General features: G+C 45.7%; 6 protein-coding genes across 6 annotated transcripts; 2 read left to right on the plus strand and 4 right to left on the minus strand.

Moving 5' to 3' along the window:
- On the plus strand, positions 1 to 423 carry HD556DRAFT_1309424 (uncharacterized protein; the record flags this gene model as incomplete). The annotated part of the gene is made up of 2 exons (XM_041300290.1): positions 1 to 136; positions 242 to 423. The coding sequence occupies 2 exons, from the start codon at positions 1 to 3 to the stop codon at positions 421 to 423; spliced, it is 318 nt and encodes a 105-aa protein (XP_041158998.1).
- A 584-nt stretch (positions 424 to 1,007) lies between these two features.
- On the minus strand, positions 1,008 to 1,492 carry HD556DRAFT_1309425 (uncharacterized protein; the record flags this gene model as incomplete). The annotated part of the gene is made up of 2 exons (XM_041300291.1): positions 1,008 to 1,133; positions 1,196 to 1,492. The coding sequence occupies 2 exons, from the start codon at positions 1,490 to 1,492 to the stop codon at positions 1,008 to 1,010; spliced, it is 423 nt and encodes a 140-aa protein (XP_041158999.1).
- Positions 1,493 to 2,850: 1,358 nt separating this feature from the next.
- HD556DRAFT_1239539 (uncharacterized protein) lies at positions 2,851 to 3,597 on the minus strand (the record flags this gene model as incomplete). The annotated part of the gene is made up of 2 exons (XM_041298050.1): positions 2,851 to 3,437; positions 3,492 to 3,597. Coding segments are annotated over 2 exons (693 nt in total), but the record flags the coding sequence as incomplete, so codon positions are not given.
- A 3,530-nt stretch (positions 3,598 to 7,127) lies between these two features.
- On the minus strand, positions 7,128 to 7,676 carry HD556DRAFT_1444623 (uncharacterized protein; the record flags this gene model as incomplete). Its single annotated transcript, XM_041306812.1, has 1 exon — positions 7,128 to 7,676. The coding sequence occupies one exon, from the start codon at positions 7,674 to 7,676 to the stop codon at positions 7,128 to 7,130; it is 549 nt and encodes a 182-aa protein (XP_041159001.1).
- Positions 7,677 to 8,411: 735 nt separating this feature from the next.
- On the minus strand, positions 8,412 to 9,475 carry HD556DRAFT_1444624 (uncharacterized protein; the record flags this gene model as incomplete). Its single annotated transcript, XM_041306813.1, has 2 exons — positions 8,412 to 8,944; positions 9,013 to 9,475. The coding sequence occupies 2 exons, from the start codon at positions 9,473 to 9,475 to the stop codon at positions 8,412 to 8,414; spliced, it is 996 nt and encodes a 331-aa protein (XP_041159002.1).
- An 11,321-nt stretch (positions 9,476 to 20,796) lies between these two features.
- Positions 20,797 to 22,718, plus strand: HD556DRAFT_1528050 (pectin lyase fold/virulence factor; the record flags this gene model as incomplete). Its single annotated transcript, XM_041309368.1, has 17 exons — positions 20,797 to 21,004; positions 21,053 to 21,107; positions 21,169 to 21,185; positions 21,230 to 21,276; positions 21,330 to 21,373; positions 21,429 to 21,453; positions 21,509 to 21,596; positions 21,649 to 21,693; positions 21,744 to 21,798; positions 21,851 to 21,866; positions 21,925 to 22,005; positions 22,060 to 22,124; positions 22,171 to 22,240; positions 22,286 to 22,333; positions 22,385 to 22,432; positions 22,484 to 22,574; positions 22,624 to 22,718. 17 exons carry the CDS (start codon positions 20,797 to 20,799, stop codon positions 22,716 to 22,718), a joined length of 1,098 nt encoding a protein of 365 aa, XP_041159003.1.
- Positions 22,719 to 22,812: the final 94 nt, after the last annotated feature.

A 22,812-nucleotide genomic window follows, 5' to 3' on the forward strand; every position in this document is an offset into this window, starting at 1 on the left:
ATGACTGGTAGCAGGGAAAGTGAAGTCCAGTGCGAGCAGTTAGCAAACCAGATTATATCCTATGGTGTGAAAGTCTGGAATTGCGTATGCGAGTCCAGTAGCGAGATAAGCTATCTGAGATGTAATAAGACTCATGGTAAGCTGCTACAGAGATAGGCATGTAATAGTGCACGAGGTGCGCAGCTATACATATTAATCAGGCTTTTCAATGTATGAGCCCCTAAGACATAATCAATAACAGATAATCAAAGTGGAAATGCACCAGCGAAGTCAAACAGACACGGATGGGACATGGTATGGAGGATCGGAAGTGTATACAGGCCTCAGAAAGGGGCGGACGACCTTCGGATGACTCAGATGAGTGTACAGAACTCTTGGAAGAGCAAAAGGAGTGTTGAGGATTATAATGTGTGGTTCCTCTGAGATTGGCAGGATACGCGACCAACGCCAGTCCAAGTGCTACAATGCCTTGTGCGCTATTATATGCATATCTCTGTAGCGGCTCGCCTTGAGTCTTATTACATTTCGGATAGCTTATCTCGCTACTGTTCTCACCTATGCAGATTCCAGACCTTCATGCCATAGGATAAAATCTGGCTTGCTAGATACTCGCACTTCACTTGACTTTCCTGGCTACAAGTCATAGTTTGTGGAGTCACTTCGGATAGTTGTACTTCATGCAATTGATCTAATTGTTCATTCAGAATGATTGTTTGGCCTGACCGCTGCCATTTTGCACTTCACTATCTCTTAGTTTTTCTGATAGACTTTGTTTAGTCATACTTCGACATACTTCAACAAACCCGCCGTATTCCTCTCTCGGAACCTTTGCTGTTCATTGGAGACTCTTTGAATGCTCCGTGCAACCTCGGACCTTCATTTCTTGACATCGGACCATCTTCAGGCACTTTGGACGCACCTTTGGAAACACAGAATGTTTGAGATCAATGAGTTATAAAACCATGTCATGAGCCAAAAAACTCTCCAAGCGCTGATACAGGCTCATCTTAATCAATGGGAGGTGGGGCTGGGATCAGTAGGACTGGGACTTCATCACAATAACACATGGAGAGGTGGATTTGTCGATTTGGATGCCCTGATGGCCATGGCTCCATTTCAATGTCTGGCACCTCCTGTTTATATCCAAATACTTCCGTGAACATCAGGTTCACATCTAATAACACACAACACTCACATCCACTTGAGGCTGGTGTAGTTGCTGTAGGTGCTCCCACTCTTCTTCACATTGTTCTTCCTGCCAGTGTTCATCTTCCAAACGAGTAGCTTCAGCAATCACTTCCCCATGCTTGCACTGCTCGGCAAGAGCTGATGTGGTGGCTATATCACATATCTTGCCACAGTATCTGCTCAGGTGAATTGACAGGCCGCGATTGTGCACTTCTACATTGCAGTTTGGACACTGTACCATCAAGAGAAAAGTGAGTAACAAAACAAAGATTGAGTGGGGCATCATGAGCAGCAGCAGAAACATGCTGCAACTGCAGCCTTAAATGCAAGTTCCTTGCAACAAGATCCACAGATTGATTGCGATAGGATAAGGTCCAGGCAGATCACCTGGATGATGGTCGAGATCAGTTCACAATCAAGATCTCATGCTTCTGCTCAGTGACAAGATACCAAAGATAGCGCTCATCTCAAGATGTGGAGCTAAGAGAGGGTCGAGTTCACTCTAGAACCGACTGAACTGCATGTTTCACACCATTGATGAGCAAAACACTGTATTATAGTTATAGCACATGTAATGAATCAGGATCGCACGGACATTTATGACCTTTCAGAGAGGCAGCTTGAGATTTTGCAAAATGAGATGACATGAAGGAATAAACATTGGACATACACAATGATGGGATCCTGGTATGTTACACAGCTTCGAGGAAGTAGGGTTGGGTTAGTGGATACCAAAACATCAAAATAATGTACCATTGCCCACACAGTTGAAGTTTCCCTTGCATCCCCATCCTAGACAATGCCAGTCTTGAAATGCCTTGCAAGGCTGGCATGAGGTTGAGAGAGTCTAGCAATGCCTTGCGAGATGAGCAGGCACATCTTGCATGTTGTCAAACGAATCGATTCATGCCTCAGAAGGCATCACGAGGTCATGGGAGATTCTCCGGCCCTTGCCAGATTTGGGCACTTTTGCTGATCTAGTAGCCCTAGAACCCCCTACTCCACCAGAAATTCGAATTACCTTGTACCTACAAGGTCATTATCAGCCCATAATTGTGGCTGTACGTTCCCACTTTTTCTCCCCGTGAGACTTTATTGACATTAATGCTAGTACTGCATGCATGCGAATTTAAGGACAACACACCATTTCTTCAATGATCGAAGAGTGTGCCAACATTTCATGGTATTTGCTGCTCTACCCTGCTCACGTAGTAACTGCCTTTGGTGTACTGGGTGGCGAACAGTGTAGAAAGGTGGAGTTTGCACTGTCCAAATCACATTTCATATTCTCTAGGTGCTTCGTGCAAGTTCTTAACTTGTACAACTGGATATAATACTAGTACAACATCTCAATGTCCTCCATGTTTGTCCAACTCTGAATGGCATGGATCTTGCCACAATCAATATATAATGGCTTCCTGCTTCTTTGAATCCCACCACTGCTCTGTTATCCGGTCAAGCTTCACAATCTGTTGGTCTTCAATACGAAGATATTCACTTGGGTGAGTTGTTAGCAACTTCTTGTCAAAATTGCATAGAAGCTGTATATTCTCCTGACATGTCCTCGAGAAAGTGCGACATATACATTGAATGGGGAAAGTCCACCACTTGGCAGCATTAATTGCTCTCGCGTTCATCCAATATAATCTCCTTTACTTCTCCTCATGCTCCATTTGCAACATTGAGCTCTGTGTCGACATTGAAGGTGACCATGACCTTCACTCCAACTGCAAGTTTGATAACATTTGGCAAAGCTGCTCGTTCGTCTTGTTTAGCATTTCTCCCACTGGGCTTTGTTGCGACTGCGTATCTCTTCATCAATGTCAACTCCCGCCCTTGAATGGTATCTTTTGCCTTGCACACAAAAAGTCGATTTCCACTCCTTTGGCAATGATTCTTTGTCATATTCAAGTTCCACTGGCGACGTACTGCATTGCAAGGCGTAATCAAGACTGCGTCATTCCATGGAGGAGAATTGAAGTCAGTTGGTGGACAATGAGGATTTGTTAGAACAAGTGAGCAGAGCAGCTGAACATGGTGACTGCAACAACTGCTATGCCGGATATGATGCAAAAGATCATTCCATTCTGGATCGGTAACACGAATTTGTTCCTTGAGACAAACAACAGTTGTAAATTGCTCATAAATTTTCCGACCCAGCATTTCCTCCGCAGTGTCTTTTGATGAATCGCAAGGATAATACAGAGCCGCACTCTTTTTCACTGCTACTGGTGGAAATTGGTGAAAATCTCCAGTGATAATGACATTGACTCCTCCAAAGGCTTGGTCATTTCCTTCTTCACCAGCCAAAGACTTTCCTTTCGCAACATATGCAGATATTTTCACCAAGAACTTGCGAGATAGCATGGACTTCTCATCAATGATGAGGTATAGCTTGTCTTTCCAAAATATGAGTTTCCTCAATGTCTGGGCTCCTTGTTCGTGACCATTAAGAGGTATCAATGCAATGATGTGTAGAGTCTTTCCATCAATGATGAAAGTTGCAATTCCAGTATAGGCTGCCTTCACAAGTATGGATTCAACACCTCAGCTCTGAAAGTTTTTGGTAATGGTTTGGATCGTCTTTGATTTTCCAACACCTCCTTCTCCTGGAATTTGCATAAGCAGCTGCGGAGGTTTGTGTCCTGCCAATGTTTCAGACAGGTGCCAATTGATGATGTCATAGGCATGTCTTTGATCCTTCAAAAGACACAATGATTCGACTGGAGATATATGTTCTTGAACTGAAGGCTGGAGGTATGATATTTGTCCTTCATCATTATCTTCGTGCAGTCTGTCTATCATGGTGACGTCTCCAAGGTCAGCTGCAGGAATAGCTTGATCTTCTTCCTTGTTCATTTCATCAGCCATTGCAGCTTGCCACTTTTGAAGCTGGACATAATCATTCCCACTTGCAATACCAACATTTGATGCAACAACATCCCAGAAATTCATTTTCTCTGGAAAAATTCCTGTCAAAAATCCAACTGCAACTACATTCATCCCATGCACTTCTTCACAATGAGATTTCTGGGATTCTTCATATGCATGCAAATCATCAATCATCAAATTAACAGCTGTCTCCTCCTCTTCATCCTCTTCATCAATGATTGCAGCTTGTTGGCCTCTTGATTTGGTATGGTGTCTGGCAGATGTGAAGTTTTCGCTATTGTGAACCAGCGAAACAACTGCAGCTGTCTTGCATTCATAATAATACTGAATGCCAGCAATAACATCCTTTTCTTGCTGTGATGCGTGGTTGAAAAAATCTGTGTATGCATCTTCCCATCTCTTGAAGTCGCTTTTCAGATCTTCAACAATGCACCATGGTACAAGCAGTGCAAGAATTGATGCACAGTATAGTTTTTGACTTTTTCACTCATCGCCTCGAGGAAAAAATGGTCCAACGATATTAGGCAGTGTATTATGACCCTTTGATTGAATAACTCGGCGATGGGTGCGATATTTGGAATGATCATTGAGGTAATGGCTCCGTTCATTCCTTGGTAGACCACACTTTGGAATCAAAGATGATGCAGAAACTTCATGTTCTTGTTTCTCCCATTCTGAAGGTGGGTTCACTTCTTCATATGTGTCGATCACAAACTGAAAATATGAATATGAGTTGAGTTCTTCTCCTCGCTGTTTGTAATCTTCTAATTGTGAACACATATTAAGATGTCCGGCATTGTTAAGATGCAATGTAATCATGTCCTACATGTTATTTGAGTTATTCCATTACACCACCTAACATAATATATTGCAGAAACATACCAGTGCATCTTCATTGTCATCTGAACAATGCCGTCTGTTTTTGGTCTCTGCCCGACTCTCTGAATCACTTGTATCATCTGAATTGGAGTCTTCATCACTTGCAGTATTCATATCGGAATCAGGTTCGTCACTGTAAATCAGATTTAATCAGCACATGTGTTATTGAAAAATCTAACAAAGACTTACTTTTCTTTGTTCAAATTCAATTCAGAAAATGCCCACAGCAAATGAGACTTGAGTGCAAATCAATATAATGGTACATAATGGTGCGAATATATTGCATCTCCCCATCCCATAAGGTACACAATTACTTGTGGTCCCGAATGTTCCATTTCACGATTGATAGAATGCTGGCAACGGAGGAGTAACAGATGGTTATGATCGACCATGTTAAGACCGTGCACAAAGGGTAGGACTGATTCCAAGGGGCTTGGCTTCAGCTTGTGCGCTGCGCCCCTTACCCGAGTATGTGCCCTTAACTTCAGAATGATGTCCGGAGAAAGTCCAGTGAAGTCCGAAGGACTTCCGGAGAAGCGTGGGAAACTTCGGAAGGACTTTCCGGACGAGTGCGAGAAACTTCCGGATGAGTGCGGGAAAGTTCCGGAGGAACTTCCGGAAATTACGATGGAGTTTTGTCCTGACGGGGATATGTATAATGGCTACTCAGGACAAGTCCTGAGTAGAAGGAAACAGAGGAAAGGCTGCAAGGACAAAGTCCGAAGCAGAATAGGTCCGGAGGACCGCGGGAAAGTTCCGGAGGAACTTCCGGAAACTTTGGAGGATCGGAGGAATGGTGGGTCGGAGGAGCGGAGGAGCGGAGGAGCGGAGGAGCGGAGCTCCGGCCTAGGGAATTCCTCCCTAGGCCTGAGATGGATAATGACTAAGTCGGAGGACTAGAACTGTTACGAGGACTTAGGGTGAAGGCTAGTGCGAGGACTAATATGTGTATGATATTCAGACTGAGGAAATACAGGAGTATCTACTGGGGTTTATATACTAGAGGCAAGTCTGTGCAGATCAGTAAGCAGAGGGGTAAGGCTATGTACGAGCATGTGGAAATGTATTAGAAAATAAGACGGATCATAAGAAATGAACTCGGAGATGAAATGAGGTACGGAAAATGAGGAAGTCTAACTCAAGAAGGAACATACAAAGGGATAAGGCACGGAAGATAGACGCGGGTCGGATCCGGATGTCCGGAGATGAATGCGTGATAGGTCTGGGTCCGGAACGCAAGGAAGATAGACATGGGTCGGATCCGGATGTTCGGAAGTCCGGAGACAGGTGATTACCATAAGGGGATGGGCGCTGATTTAAGGTTTGGGTTCGGACATGACAGATAGGTCGGATCCGGAGATCCGGAGATGTGGATATCAGATCTGGCATCCGGATATCAGATGCAGGAGTACAGGGATTCGGACGGATAGAGGATTGGGTCTGGAGACATGGACAGGAGGTCCGGAGGTCCGGATGAGGCGTGGGAACGTCGTCAGATGTTGGTCCGGAATGCGGGATATGACAGACCACATCATCAAGATGATTTGAATGATCCTGATGATATAACAATGTACCTGCCATCAAAGCAGACACATTGTTGTTCTTATTCTGCTTCTTGGTCGAGTAGTCTGTAAAGTACCATGTGATGTCCTTTGTATCTCTTTCATTGGTGAGGAGTTTGATATCATTGTTGCAGCGAAGAGTCATAGTTATCGCAGGACAAAAGTTGTTGAGAAATGCATATGTTCATTTTGGATTCTATCTACCATGTTCATCAACAATATCAGTGGGTGACAGTAACCAAGGAGCACATCTCTTGCAGACCAACTGTCTGTGCTGATTGAATCTCAAACAAGTTGCCCTGCTACAGGTATGAACTTGTTGAGACCTGACTACACATCATTTGATTGCTTGATTTTTGATACTCCAATTACTGGAATCTGGATCTGGGGGTCGTGAATATGGCAAGTTGCTTTCCCTTGGCATTGTTCGAATTGTTTCTTCATTCAATCCTTCAACATGTGCTCGAATGTTCTGCCAAATATACTTGTTGATTCGTGTGCGAAATTCCCCATTCTGCAATTGAACATGCATGTCGTGCATATTTGGCATATGTTGAAGCCAAATCATCATATGCACATGCAAAGATCCTCTTCCTTGAGCTTCAATTACGCAAAATAACCACTAATGTGCCCAAGCATCCCCATCCCACTATGCACCCGATTTCCTCTGACATCAATCTGAAAGAGTGTTGAAAGCACTGCCTTGATAATGAAGAAGAAGTACTTCACAGCGGCAAAAGGATCTTTGGCAATGTTTTGAGCCCAGCGATTGCTATCTGGACCAGCATCAGGAAAAAATTCATCCATATTGATCTGCTCCCCAGCAAAAACCTGTGCAACTGGATCATGTGTGTCACTGGGATTGATTGTCATCCAAAGACTTAGACCATGAAGACACAGACATGTTCCCCATATAAATCCACAATATTGACCCCGATAATTGTCAGACCCCATGATACGTCTCGACACCACAAATACATGTTTCCGAAGAAGATGAACTCGAGGATTAGATATCTTTCTGTGTTCTGCTTCCTCTTTCTCTGCTTGTTTAAGGTCAGAAACAGTGATAGAATTGATGATATATCCATCACATTCAAAGTCCTTGTGACACATCTGAATCCAAGCTGATTGCAATGCTTTACACTTCTGCTCCATGCCAAAAATGACAAATGGAAATGAATGGTGGATTTGGAAACGACAATCATGATATTGTAAGGCCCATCGCACATGCTCATCGAAACCAACCAATTTTCCACGTGTATCCTCTATTCCACCAACACCATAAGGAAACAGTTTGGGATATGTCGCAGCAAGTGGATTCTTCCTATCTTCTCCAGATTGATTTCATCCAAAATCAGACACAGGGTAATGGCTATGGCAAACAGCATAGCTCCCTTCCTTATCAGACACTTCATCGAGATTTATAAGCGCGTGTTTCATCAATTCGTTCAATGGCAGTGTACTCAGTTCTGTCTGTAACACCCAAGAACTTCAATGGAATAACGTGTGCGTCTAATACACTTTATCAATAACTTACTCATCCAAAAACATAGAGATATTCACCATTGTTATCAATGCTATCTTTCCCAAAATTATCTCCTTCACTCTCCAAATTAGGAATGTCATTGTCTAATAAATTCCAACATGTTAAATGGTGATCTTCACTGAACTGCAACACACACCATTTCTAACCTCATTGTCTGTAGGCACATATCCTTCATTCTCTCATATTGCGACATCATCACTGGCCTCGTGACGGACAACAGAAACAATCTCTTGTGGGACATCATCTTCTGGGAGACGTGCAAGTTGCACCTCTGATATTTGAATATTGACATAAAGTGGATTGTGGGCCTTCAACCAGGTAAGGGCATTGAACACAACGTCATGTCAAACACGAAATGTTGATTTTAGCCAGTCCTTGGGCAAATTTCTAGTCCCAACATATGTTATTGCAAGCACAGACGCCAGAGAAGCAACTGGTTGTGGTAAGAATTGACCTTCAACCATCTTCATAACATCATTGGTGTTCATGTCATACAAAGTGACATTTCCAGCCATCCCCTGCTGCAAATGACTAGGATTTATGTGTCGACTGTCCTTTGGATATAATTTGAAGATGTAACATCGAGGAAAGTGTCGTGAAAGTAACAGTTCCTTGGGGAGGGTGAGAACTACGAGTTCATGTGGAATTGGGCCAATCCACATGTTATTTGCGAGTGCAAATTTGGGCATCGTATCAGCTTCCAGTGATCGACAACATTCAGAACAAATCCAGCCTGTTGTGTCAGGTGCCTCTCCTTTAACATGTCCTTCGAGTAACAACAACCCTTCCCATAACATTGCTGCAGCAGGTACCATGTCCATTGATACAGAAAGCCACTGCCTGATATTCGGTATCCTACACAGATGATGCATGTCGCCTGTGTGACATTTACACAGCAAAATATCAATGTCAAAATTTACATGTTCCAGAATTGCCGTCCAGCACCTTCAGACTTCATCAATTCCCAAGTGCAAACAATGCAAATCAACATTGCAAGAGCTCCATTTGAAGTCCCCGATATGTATGCTTGGAAACACTTTTTTATCTCCTGTTCTGAAGGTAATCCAAGATACTTTGAATAATCATGCTCATCGACATGAGCATCATGATCATATTGTTCAAAATCAACTTCATCAACACTCTTCTGTGCTTCACGTTGAAGTCTGCTAGCAATCCTTTTCCTCTCAGCTTTTTTCTTGCGCTCCTTCTCGTGTTCCTCATCTTTCCTCTCTGCAGCTTGATGTATCATATCCAAAATGTGGTCAGGCAATTTGCACACAGTATCCATCACCTGCGACCATGCCTGCTTTTGAATATTTGTCCTAAACATATTTCCAGGAACCACAGCGACCAGTTCTGCCTTCGTCAAGTCACCAACAATTTCTCTGGTATTGTTGTCATGCCCCATTGCACCACAGTGAATCAAATGGTTTCAACTTTCAAGAATGAAGTCTCTCATCATGTCTCTAGCTCTCTTTTACAGATCTTCATCTCCCTGGCCTCAAGCAATGACAAGTATTGTTTTACGTTTCAATTCCAAGTTACGTGGTTTCCTGTCAGTCTTTTCCAACTTCAGTTTCTTCCATTATAATTGATTAAGTTTAATTGCACTCAACACTGTCACATGCCTTTGGCCACTAAACCAAATACATTCATGGCTTTGTCCTTCTACTTTTAAATTCACAATTCATGCCGATCAACATGGATTGAAACCTTGACTTCCCTGGTAAAATACTTTTCAAGTTTAGATGAGGACCGGATCATATATATGTTTGCATTGCAACCACTTCAGTCCCTATGCGGATCATAATCAACTTTCCTCATAAAAATACACCAAACAAGCTCCAATGTCTCTGTAGTTTGCAACCATTGCAAATCGCATCCTACATGGCTCCAAACACTCCCCCCAATTCATCATCTAGTAGTACTACCCGTATACATCGACTCATGCAGCTTCTGTAGTACTAGACAAACTACAAAACCCACCTGGAGGTTTCTATGCTGCAATGCCTAAACTTGCATATTGCGCCAAGTTTTTTGCAGGTGGATATGATGGCAACATCCTTGTTGTCAAAGGTCGAGATGACGACCAAGAATTCATCACCCAGGGTGTATTCCAAATCAGTCGCAACGACCTCTATTTCACACTGGATGCCAACTTTGATCCTGCAAATGTCTTTCACAGACGCTTAGCAGATGTCAAATTGAATTGTCGGCTTACTGGAGGTCAAAATGAGAACTTCAAGTTCTTGTCAGATGATTTCCCCACAGTTCTCGACAATTTCCGCGCCTTCGAAAGACTTGTTCCCAGCAAAAAGGACTATGAAACATTCAGTGTCATCTATGACTCTCTTGGCCACAGATCCATCAAGCTCACTCACAGTCTCTTTGAAGTAAGTACTTCCTATTCCTCATCAATCTGCCCAAAAGACTGAATATACCATAAAATAGGTTAAAACAATAGACAATGTGAATAAACCTGATGCTACTAATAGCATCATTCCAAGTGACGATGTCGACTCAGACAGTATGTTACAAACATCCTCCAACTTGATCATTGACTTACTGACTTAACTAATTTTGTTCATAACTGCAGATAGTTTTCTTGGCCCCGAATTCAACATGGCAACTTGGCCGGTTGCAGAACGATGTAAAGGTCATTTAGAAGACCTTATATCCACCCATGATATCCAGCTGTTACCTGCATATGACGAGAATCACAATCTTATCCCACCACACCTTTATGAATCGAAACTTAAAGGAGCCCTCGTCAAAGTCCATATGGCATTCTGCCACCATCACATCGCCAAATCAAAACATGATGTTTTTAATGCAATCTTACAAGAACTAATTGTATTATTGCCACCATCAGCCATGCCAACAAGCCCTTTCAAATGTCATTGTCTTGGAGCCAGGCCTTGCACAGAACGACAATACAAAGGAAAACAACCAATCAGAAGTTCTGGGTCTTCATCTTAAAAGTTGTAGTAGGTCTCCACTTTGATCATCGAGGTTCCAACTTTACTGATGTTATACTACCAGTAACATTGCATTTACTATGCAAATCATCATTCATTGTACTTTCTATTGCCAATATGCTCGAAATTCTTCACTGAAATACTAAAGGATCACGACATCATATGTCCTCTGTAAATAGCTGTATTTCACTATGTAATATTGTACGAAATCCTTGCCACAACAAAGCCTATTGAAATTGTAAAGAAAGTTCCTCCATATGAAACTCGGTCCCATCTAATGGTACAAGGTTGCTGCCGGCAAAGCTCGGCCTTTATCTAGTTCCTAGATGCCCTCAGAATTATTGGGATGAAGCTGAGGCCAGGAAGCTAAAAAAAGAGCACAAAGCGCTCTTTTTTGCTTCCTGTGCCGAAGGCAGAACGGGTGTGTGCTAGTGCCCAAATGGGGGCACTTACAGGTTCTTCCCACACCACGTTATGCTTGCAATTTTGACGCCCAATTTCCTGCTGCTCAGTCCCAGTGACTTCAACCCAAAACGCAGTGAATTTCCAGAGGCTACAAACAGATCCGGGAGCCACCTTCTATTTCAGGTGATTGTTGGCCACTGGCGGTAGAAACACTGCTCAAACGGCATGTGGGCCATAATTAGGGTAGAGCACGGGTACGGGTAAACCTGCGGTTTATCGCTGACGGGTGTGGCGGGTACGGGTACGGTGTGGATTATGGAGACCCGCACGTACACCGTGCATACCCGTCGCGGTTTACGGTGTTGGACAGGTGTGGATCCTTGACTTGTCCGAGGGTGCGAGGGTCAAAATTTAATTACTCATAAATAACCTCCTGAGCTGTCACCATGTGAACTTCGACCGCAGGTACATTGAGTAGCAATGTCGAATCAGAGTGATAATCGATGGCACCAGCTATGCTGATTTGCCAGTGAAATGATATTCCATGTGCTCGGACAGAAGCAATAGTTTGTGGTACCCAGATTCTGTACGAGTTAAAAGGCCAATGGGTTGTGAAGAAATACAGAACACTATTCAATTCGCGCTTTCTTATGTCTTGGTTCCTGGTCTCGCCATGATCTCATAGATACGCAGGACCTCCTCAGGGTGGTGATGAAGACGAAGAAGAGGAAGCGTAGTAGTTCTACTTAATTAAGTTACTTGCCATGTATACCTCAAAATACTATATGACCCGCGGGTCTGCATCAGGAAAACCCTCCCATGCAAACCTAGTAAAATTAGATCTAGTTAAAGAAAGTTAGATCTAATTAGAGAAAGTTATCCTAATTGGACAGATTGGAAGGCTAGCCAGGGCTATATTACCTCGAATTATTTTATGAAAATTAACAAAAGTCTATTGCTAATCTGAGAAAATTAGAACACTCTGGCAGGCTTAGACACCACTGGTGAAGACTTTTTTGACATTCTTAGACAACACTAGACGGACTTTTTGCAACAAATCAATGATCATTAAAATGAGGTATTCTAATAGTACAGTACATGTGAGCAAAACAAACGATTGCGCTGCTATAAGTACAAAAGTGCGAGAGATGGACATGAGAGGATGGGATCAGCATGACACTTGCTCAAACGTGAATCGACACTCACTTCCTGTGAACGGTGGGCAACGACTTGGATCAGCATGGCTCTTGCTTGAATGAGAATCAACACACTCACTGTTTGCAAACGGTGAGCAATGACTGGGCCACGATAGATGTAGCAGCTCAGCTCAGCAGACGTGCGAAGTCAACTATAATGTATTGGTATATACCTGTAGCAGCTCAGCTACAGGGATTGTTAGTTAGGTACATGACATGTATATGAATATACTACTAACCTCAGCAGACGTGCGAAGTCAACTGAGGAAGGTTGCGAGATGCGGGAACAAATGGTATTTGTATGTAGGTAGAAATAAAACGGTACCAAAGGTCCATAGTTACGAGGATTGATATACAACACTCCCCCTCAAACCGAGCGTAGGCCGAGGGCAGAGGCAAAATGTTTAGCTTTGAGACTAGGGAGGGGCTTGGTGAGTGTGTCTGCAGTCATACTATCAGTAGGACAGTAAATGAGAGAAATAGAGCCATTTTCAACAGAAAAACGAATGAAATGGTAATGAATATCGATGTGTTTTGTGCGCGCGTGAAACACGCCAGAATTGGCGAGGGCGATGGCTGATTGATTGTCGGAATAGAGTGTGATTGGTTGTGTGAGCGGGCGAAAGATTTCGGTAATAAATCGACGAAGCCAAATTGCTTCTTTAGCAGCGTGCGTAGCTGCGACATACTCAGCTTCCATCGTGGACAACGTGACTAACTCTTGCTTCTTCGAGCTCCAGCTTACAGCCCCTCCGTCCAGAATGAAAGCGTATCCGGACACCGCATGCCTGTGCTCTTGCAAGGCGCCATCCGCATCTGCGAAGCCTTCGAGTCCACGTTTTCCATCGCCGAAAGTGAGTGCGAACTTCTTCGTGCACACCAAGTACCGGTAAATCTTTTTCACAGCTTCCCAATGCGGCATGCCTGGGTTCGAGCTGTACTGTGCGACAGTTGAGACTGCGAACATGATATCTGGATGCGTTCCGACAGCTAAATGCATCAGTGACCCGACGGCCTCATGATACGGAATGTTCTTCATGAAGCTGGTCTCCGCAGGCGTCTTTGGCGATTGCGACGTGGACAATGGTACGTTTGGGTCCATGGGGATCGAGCAAGGCTTAAAGTCCGTAAAATTGTACTTAGCAAGGATAGAGTTGATATATGATTCGTGGGAAAAAGAAATGGTGCGTGCATGTCGGTCGCGGGTGACTTTCATACCTAATAGCGATGCTACGGGACCGAGGTCCGTTAATCTGTAGCGCGCTGCTACGTCTTTCTTGAAGGCTGCAACGAGTTCCTTGTTGCTCCCAGTCACTGTACAATCGTTGACATGTGATGCTAGGACGATTATGTCAGTGTCTGTGTGTTTGTAAAACACACCCCAATCTGATTCGGCTCTCTTCATCCCCAGACTAAACAGGAGCCGGCATAGCTCTTGATACCATTTTAGTGCGCCTTGCTTGGATCCGTATAAGGCAACGTGGAGTCGGGCAACGGGGCGTTTGAAATTCTTGTCAACGCTCAAACCAGGTGGGAGTTCCATATAGATTACTTCATCAGCGTCTAACTTCCCATTTAGGAACGCGCTATGAAAATCAAAAACATCGATGTCCCAATCCTGTCGCGCTGCTACAGCGAGGATCGTTCGGAGGGAGGCAAGGCGCGCGACTGGCGCGTAGGTGTCGTAGTAATCAAGACCATACACCTGTGAGTACCCTTTTGCCACTAAGCGTGCCTTGTACTTCTCAATCTCCTTATCAGTGTTTTGTTTAATGCGGAATACCCACTTGCACCCGACAACATTCACATTGTCCGGGTGTTCGACGACAGTCCAGGTACGTGCGTCTTCCAACGCATCGAGTTCCTTATTGATCGCGCCTTCCCATTTAGGCCAGTCGGTCCTCACGCTGGCTTCTTTGACAGTCGTGGGATCTGTTCCTTCTACGGCCTCCACACCTGCCATCATTGCAAATACCTCCTCGTCGTCTTCATCCATCTCACCATACTCCCCCGCCATTCCTAGCTCAACAGCTAGATTACTGGACTCCCCCACAGGCTGAATCCCGCGAGGTAAGTCTGTGCTGCTGCCGTCGGTGGTGCCTGTGCCATCGCGCAGGCTCTTTATGTATGCTGACTCGATTCTCACTCAGCCAGATCGACGTGGCGGCGCTGCACTCTCGAATTGAGGGCCTAGGTGGTCAGAAGGAGGTGGATTGGCGTTTGGAGCTGGTGGTTGACTGGTACGTGTTGAACCGACATCATCGATTCGTACCGTGCGGCTAACCGGTTGTTTAGGTGTTGAACCGACATCATCGATTCGTACCGTGCGGTCTGCCAGTGTGTTACCTCCTTCTATAGGTACTGTCACCTCCATTGTGTCGAATATGACACTCCTTTCGACGGCAACTCTTTTGGACTCGGGGAGGTAGACGCGGTGGCCATTGCTATCATGGTCGAGCCCCACCCACCTACCATCAACTGCTCGCATGTCGAGCTTGGACCCAGTGGGTGAGTGTACCTTCACGCGACAGCCCCACTCCAGTAAGTTCTCCATGTTGGGCTTCTTCTGAAACAATGCCTCATACGGCGTCATGCCATTCAGCGCCCGGGTGGCCGTTCTATTTTTCAGCCAGGTTACGTGCATTATGGCCTCGCCCCACAAGAACTTGGGCAATCCGCTCGCATGGAGAAGCGCGCGCGTGCGCTCGACGAGTGTGCGGTTCTGACGTTTGGCTAGACCGTTATGTTCTGGAGTGTTGTGGACGGTGAGTTTTCTCTCAGTACCTTTGCTTCGAAGATGACGTGTGAACTGATCTCCGGTGTATTCTCCCCCTCGATCCGAGCGCAGCTTCTTGACCTTAGCCGCAAACTGTGTGCTTGCCCAAGACTCGAACGTCTTGTAGGTGTCGAACGTTTCGTCCTTTGTTCGAAGGAGATATAGGTGCGTGAATCGAGTATGGTCATCTGTGAATGATGCAAAGTATTCCTTGTGCCCAGGAGTTTGCACTGGGGAGGGTCCCCAAAGGTCTGTATGGACTTTGTCGCCGAATTTCTCACGATGCGGAGGGTCACGGACTTTCCCAATTGCCTTACGAGTGGCTTTTGCGTACTCGCACGAGTCGCACTTCTCCATTGTCGCTTCGGATGTATCGAGGACGATACCGGTGATCATGTTATCACGGATCATCTGTGTGATGGTGCTTGGCGCCATGTGCCCTAGTTTGGCATGTGCTTCATGCATTGTGAGTGTTTCTTTTGCACTTGCTGCTCCTGCAAACGGTTTCTTTGGGCCTTTGATGCAGTACAAACCCTTATTGACTGGTATTTGTCCTAACAGCTTCTTTTGCGCATCAAAAATCTTGCACGCGTCTTCGCGAAAGAGCGCTGCGTATCCGGCATTGGCTAGTCTGCTGATCGAGACTAACGTGAGTCCCATCTTTGGTGTGTATAGCACGTCCTTCAGCAGTATGCGCGTTTGAGACTGACCGTTTGGCAGGGTGATTTGAATGTTTCCCTTGCCTGTGGCCTCAAAGGTGTGTCGATCCGCTGTTGTGATCGGCTTCGGCGTGATACTAACGAAATCCTGAAACAGATCTCGATAGGACAACATATGTCTTGACGCTCCGGAGTCAAATAACTTGTTAAGACCGTGCACAAAGGGTAGGACTGATTCCGAGGGGCTTGGCTTCAGCTCGTGCGCTGCGCCCCTTACCCGAGTATGTGCCCTTAATTTCAGAATGATGTCCGAAGGACGTCCGAAGCGCGGGAAAGTTCGGAAGGACTTTCCGGACGAGTGCAAGTAACTTCCGGACGAGTGTGGGAAAATTCCGGAGGAACTTCCGGAAATTACAATGAGGTTTCGTCCTGATACGGATACGTGTAATGGCTACTTAGGACAAGTCCTAAGTAGAAGCAAACAGAGGAAAGGCTGCAAGGACAAAGTCCGAAGCAGAATAGGTCCGGAGGACCGCGGGAAAGTTTCGGACGAACGTCCAGAAACATCGGAGGATCGGATGAGCGGATAAGCGGGGATCGGATAAGTGGAGCTCTGGCCTAGGGAATTTCTCCCTAGGCCCGAGATGGATATTGACTAAGTCGATATACTAGAACTGATGTGAGGACTTAGAGTGAGATCTAGTGCGAGGACTAATATGATATTCAGACTGAGGAACTACAGGACATATACGAGAGTTTATATACTAAGGAAATAACGGAAAGATCAGTAAGCAAGCGTCCGAGGCTATGTATGAAGCATAAGCAAAGTTATCAAGCGCGAGTCGGAAATGAAGCATAGGTTAACAGATCAGTAAGCATACCGGTAGTAAGTATAACCGAGATACCGAGGACAAGGAATACCGAATAGAGGAATAGGCTGTGTTAACGTTATATGCACAGGAATTGAATTAGGAAGCTTATCGTATATCGGATCGGATCGGACCGGACCGGACCGGACCGGATATCCGGACAAGAAGCGTGGATATACGGGATATGATATTAGGGCAATTGTCATATCCCACGTTCTGGACCCGGACCTATCACACTCATCATTTCCAGATTTCCGGATCCGGCCGACTTCTATGTATCGTCCGGATCCGACCCGCGTCTAACTTCCGCGCCTTATCCCTTTGGTATTTCCCTTATCAGTTAGTATGCTTTATTTTCCGTTCCTTATTCATTTCCATCTTCATTTTACTAAGTTCCGATAGACTAGTGATAGTCGTCCCATATGTTTTCTTCATAGCTTTACATAGCTTCGCACTGCACTTACTGTTCTCCGTTATGTCCTCAGTAGTATATAAACCCCTGTACAATCTCTGTAGTTTCCTCAGTTCGAATATCATCTTAGACTCTGCTCATTCTCTCCTCCGTCCGACTTGAGTTTCTCTCTCGTCGACCTCCGCTCGTCTTAGGATCGACTCCTATAGACTTGTCACCTCCGCCTCTACCTCTGGTAGTCCTCCGCTGTTTCCTTTCTAGTTCGGACTTCGTCCGGATTAGTCTTATCTCTTGTTTCCGAACGTCTGCTGGAATTTCCGTGTATCGGACATCGGACTCCGGACATTGCCCGACGCCCTCCGGACATCGTCCGGTAAACTTCGGACATCGTTCAACAACCCTCGGAAGTTAGGGGCACGTACTCGGGTAAGGGGCGCAGCGCACGAGCTGAAGCCAAGCCCTCCGGATCCGACCCTTGAGCACGTTCTTAACAGCAATAGGACAAAGGATGAATGATGCAGGCTAGCTGCGGAGGTATGGAGGTGTGATGTACAGAGGTAAAGGGATCTGGACATGGATGCGTGGATGTGGATGTGCAGAGGTGCAGGGATCCGGATGGGTAGAGGACTGGAGACATGGATAGGGCGTCCGAAGGTCCGGATGAGGCATGGGAATATTGTCGGATGTAGGTTTGGAATACGGGATATGACATAACTCTGTTTTCGATTCATGCATGGAGTTTGGGCCGGACACTGTCGCGTACATATACGTTGTTTGCTCTACCGTTTCACTTGTGTCGTGCGCTAACCAAACTCCTTCTGGTTCGTCGTCGTCTCTTTTGTCCTTTGCTGTGGCCGCAGTCTCGGGCCGTTTGCCTTTCGCATCGGGTTTTCCTTTGCCTCCTGATGCTCCTCCACCTCCAGGGCCTCTGCAGTCTTTCTGCATGTGTCCGTACTTGCCGCAATTATGGCAGTTTCCTTTTATCCTCCGAGTGCGCTGACTTGCATTCATGTTGTAGGCAGCGTCATCGCTCAAGGATCCTGCCTTTTTGGACTTGGAGGCTCGACGATCGTATTCGTTGATGATGGTGGACATCAGCGTGTCAGCGGTGAGCTTGACGCTCGAAACCTTAGCTGACGCTGTCAGTGCGGATAGATGCGGATCATAGGACGATGGTAGGGAGCTCATAATCATAGCCACGAAGCTTTCGTCGGAAGGTACGTGTCCTAACGAGGACAGTTGTTCTTTTATCGTTCGCATCTTGTCAAAGTGCTCTCTGACATTCCCTTTTTCAGCGCATCTCTGGTCCTGGAGCTTTCGCAACAGCTCCACGGACACTACACGCGAGCGTTGTTCGAAGAGACTCAAAAGGTGCGTAAAGATCTCCTTTGCTGTGTCTAAGTTTTTAATTTGAATAAACAGAGAGTCAGGGATTGTCCCCGCTATCTGTTGCTTCGTTATTGCCTGGCCCGTGCGCCATTCTTTCAGCTCGCTCTTGTATGTGCTGACTTCCTTTACTTCGTCTGGAGTAGCAGGTACCCACGACGCTCCTCTGTTAGGCAGCGTTTGGGGATCTATAGGCTTTGTCTCGGTGCCATCCAAATGGCCGAGCAGCCCTCGAGCGTCTATCGACCATTGTAGACGCTCCTTGTACATCATCCAGTTCTCTCCGTCGGCAACGAGCTTCGGGATACAAAGGAAGTCCTCTCCGAGTTTTCCGTTCGAGGTAGACATTTCTTTTGAGTATGTTCTTTGTGCGCTTAATTTGAAATTTTCACTTTAGGTGTGCAGGGCTCATAACCTGTAGCAGCTCAGCTCAGCAGACGTGCGAAGTCAACTATAATGTATTGGTATATACCTGTAGCAGCTCAGCTACAGGGATTGTTAGTTAGGTACATGACATGTATATGAATATACTACTAACCTCAGCAGACGTGCGAAGTCAACAGAGGAATGTTGCGAGACGCAGGAACAAATGGTATTTGTATGTAGGTAGAAATAAAACGGTACCAAAGGTCCATAGTTACGAGGATTGATATACAACAATAGACTCACTCACTGCAAATGGCGGACACAACGACTCGGACAAGCGTGGCTCGAGCTCGAACGAGGATTAACAGACTCACTCACTGCAAACGGCACACAACGACTTGGGTGAGCGTGGCTTGAGCTTGAACGAGGATCAAGAGACTCACTCACTGCAAACGGTGGACAACGACTTGGATCAGCGTGGCTCGAGCTTGAACGAGGATCGAGAGACTCACTCACTGCAAACAACGCACAACGACTTGGATCATTGATTTGACCTTCATAGCAAAGTCGGCAAATGGTAGGATGCGGTAGAAGAGGGAAGGATGACGTGGCTTTAGTGTTGAATGTTGAACATCGAACATTGAACGTTCGGAAGTTGAAAGGTTTCCAAACTAAAAGTCACGTGAGTCAAACAAAAACAAATACGCGCAAATGTTGGACTTGTAGTTTTGCTCACTATATCGTGCCTGTGACGTTAATTTGTAGTTAGTTTAGTTTGAATGCGTACCCCCACAACTTGTCAAAACCCGTTCGAATTCAAAGACAGGTAGAGCTGTTGATACGGCTACCAGTGCTAATCCCTAGACATATTTTTGTGACTTTGTGCTAATTATGTATAATTTTCGAAAATTAGAGAGCTTAGGTCAAATTTTCACTAGCCTAGTGAGCTTAGGTCAAATTAACCCAATTAGTCTAATTTTGTCTAAGTTAAAATGGGAGGGTTTTCCTGATGTGTGAAAAACCCGCGGTATACCGTGAACACCGTGCATACCCGCAGAACTGGCGGGTCGGTGTACACCCGTACCGTGGCGGGTACGGTGTTTGCGGGTACGGGTGCGGTGTGGCCTCAGCGACCCGCGGGTTCACCCGTGCTCAACCCTAGCCATAATAATATTGACTGTCAGTCTGTCACATCTCCCATCAGGCCAGTTACTACTGGAGACCAGCAACAATCAAAATTGCTGCAGTCTACACATTTCCGATATTCTCGCGGTCTGTTAGACCTGGTTTCGTTGGAAGAGGAAACCCATCTCTGAGACTTACGTCTCCTTAGGAACTCCCTACTAAGAAGCACACGGTACGCCAGCACCACGGAGTCATCCGCAGACCGGTCATTTCAGACACCTCGATAGAGGCGATAGAGGATGAATACTCTCGCAAGCTGTTCGGTGCCGTACAATGTGATGATGGCTGGGAGTGACAGGGGATACTAGGCTAATACATGCCATTTTCGCCGAGCTGATCACTCCCGCTTTCCGTAGCCTACGCTGCCTACCGCCTAAACAATGAATTCCATATATAAGACAGGAAAATAGAGCTTGCGTGCAAGATCAATTTACCGTCACCGACAGCCGTATCCTCTGGCAGATTTAAGGCTAGGCTACTCGCTCATACTAATCAACATGTTTCCCTCGTTAGCTCTTGGTTTCCTCGTGGCCGGGATCACTGCAGTCGCTGCAGGCAGCAGCAGTAGCTGCATCGGCACAATCTCATCCTTGGACGACGTTAGCAGTGCTACCCAATGCACGACAGTGAATATTAATGCGTTCACCGTCCCTGGTGGAAAAACGTTCGAACTGCAGCTGCTGGACAGTACCACTGTCAACGTTTGTGAGCGTGATCTGATACTTCGCTTTGCGCATCCCTAATTCTTTTTAGTGGGCGAGATTCAGTTCGGAAATTTGAGCTGGGCAGGTCCCCTATTCCGGGTGATGTGAGTGCAGGCACTACTACTACAAGTGACTCGGAGAACCTGATCAAGGCCGTCTTGACAGAGGAAATGACGTTACTTGTACGTGTGTTATTTGAAGTCGTGGCAATCCCTAACGTTCTCAGTCAATGGAAACAACCAGAGGTGGGATGGTGGGGGACCTTTTTACTGGGTAAATACACTGGTTCACTCGCGATGTTTTCGCTTCATCTTACACTGATACAGGACGGCCAAGGTGCCAGTATCACAACACCACACCCAATGATGCAGTAAGCTCATTAATTACTGTTGTGCTACATTCTTTTTTAATCTTACGTCTGCCAGAATATCGATATCGGGCACCTTGAACGTATGCGCTCGAATTGCCCCAACCGTTCCAGGCAGATCGCTAACTGTTTGTGCAGGACGTTTATGTCGTAAACTCTCCCTCCTCCGCCTTTGCGATCACAAATGCAGGACCTCTCACTATCTCTGGCGTCACTGTCAATGATTGTGCGTAGTTGCATGTTATCAGTGGTGTATCTCATTTTGACGTCAAGAACAGTGCAGGGTAACTATCCCAACTCGCGAAGCGGAAACGCCGCTGCTGGTAAGTGATGTGTTCATCTATCGGATAGTTTTGACTTGCTGGCCGACAAGCACACAACACCGACGGCTTTGATATTAGCGGTAGTGATATACTCATTCAGAATTGGTTCGTCTATCCTCTAGTTACTCGACCGACTCAGACACTTACGAGCATTCAGCACTGTCCTCAATCAGGTCCGTCTGATGATTGAGCTTCCACGTTCCTTTGCCTATAAGGTATTTCTTTTTGCAGGACGATTGTTTGGCTATCAACGGGGGAACAAATATCACATTTGCCGACAACTACTGTGAATACGGTCACGGTATCTCCATTGTGAGCCACTTCATCAATTTTGTGAACCCAATCATAGAAATATTTGTCGTCTAGGGCTCCATCTCGTCAAATGCCGTCGTCTCCGATATCGAGATTATCGGAAACCATGTTGTTAGCAGGTGACTACGGCACAAGGCTGAATTAGAGTTGTACTGACACGAGTAGCGCATACTCCTTCCGTATCAAGACTGATGCATCTGCGACAAACAGTATAGTGAAGAATGTTACATATAGCGTGAGTGATTTTGATGATGATAATCGTGGACTGAATTTTTTGTAGGACAATACTGCAACCAACTGTACCGGTTTTGGCGTTCTGATAACTCAGGTACGTGTTTTACCACGCTCTCCCGTCGTCAATCATATCACATATCTACAGAGCTATCCCACTAACCTGGGTACCCCGGGCAACGGGGTCATCATCTCTGTATGTGTTCTTTCAGTTTTACAACGACAAGGTTTTTACGGGTTGTCTCAGGATATCAACTTCAACCATGGCACCACTTCCTTGACGGCCAACAGCGGTGCTTACAGGGTTGCAGTGAACTGTGGAAGTGGATCGTGCACAGGTACACGAGTTACAGTTTTCGTCAGTCCATTTCTGACATACCATGATAGGTGACTGGGACTGGTCTGGTTTGCAGACAAGTGGCGGTAAAGCTGGATCCGTCATCCACGATAATCTCATTACTGGATTCGTCAACACACAGTGAGGTGACCCACCGTGTATTGATATATACACTCGCTATTACTTCTCCTGTCGTTCTTGCTTGTTGGAACTATATGGTGATTCACCATCACTCAACC

The sequence above is a fragment of the Suillus plorans genome (assembly GCF_016647745.1).
Source record: "Suillus plorans strain S12 chromosome Unknown HD556scaffold_37, whole genome shotgun sequence".
NCBI classification, from domain to species: Eukaryota; Fungi; Basidiomycota; class Agaricomycetes; order Boletales; family Suillaceae; genus Suillus; species Suillus plorans.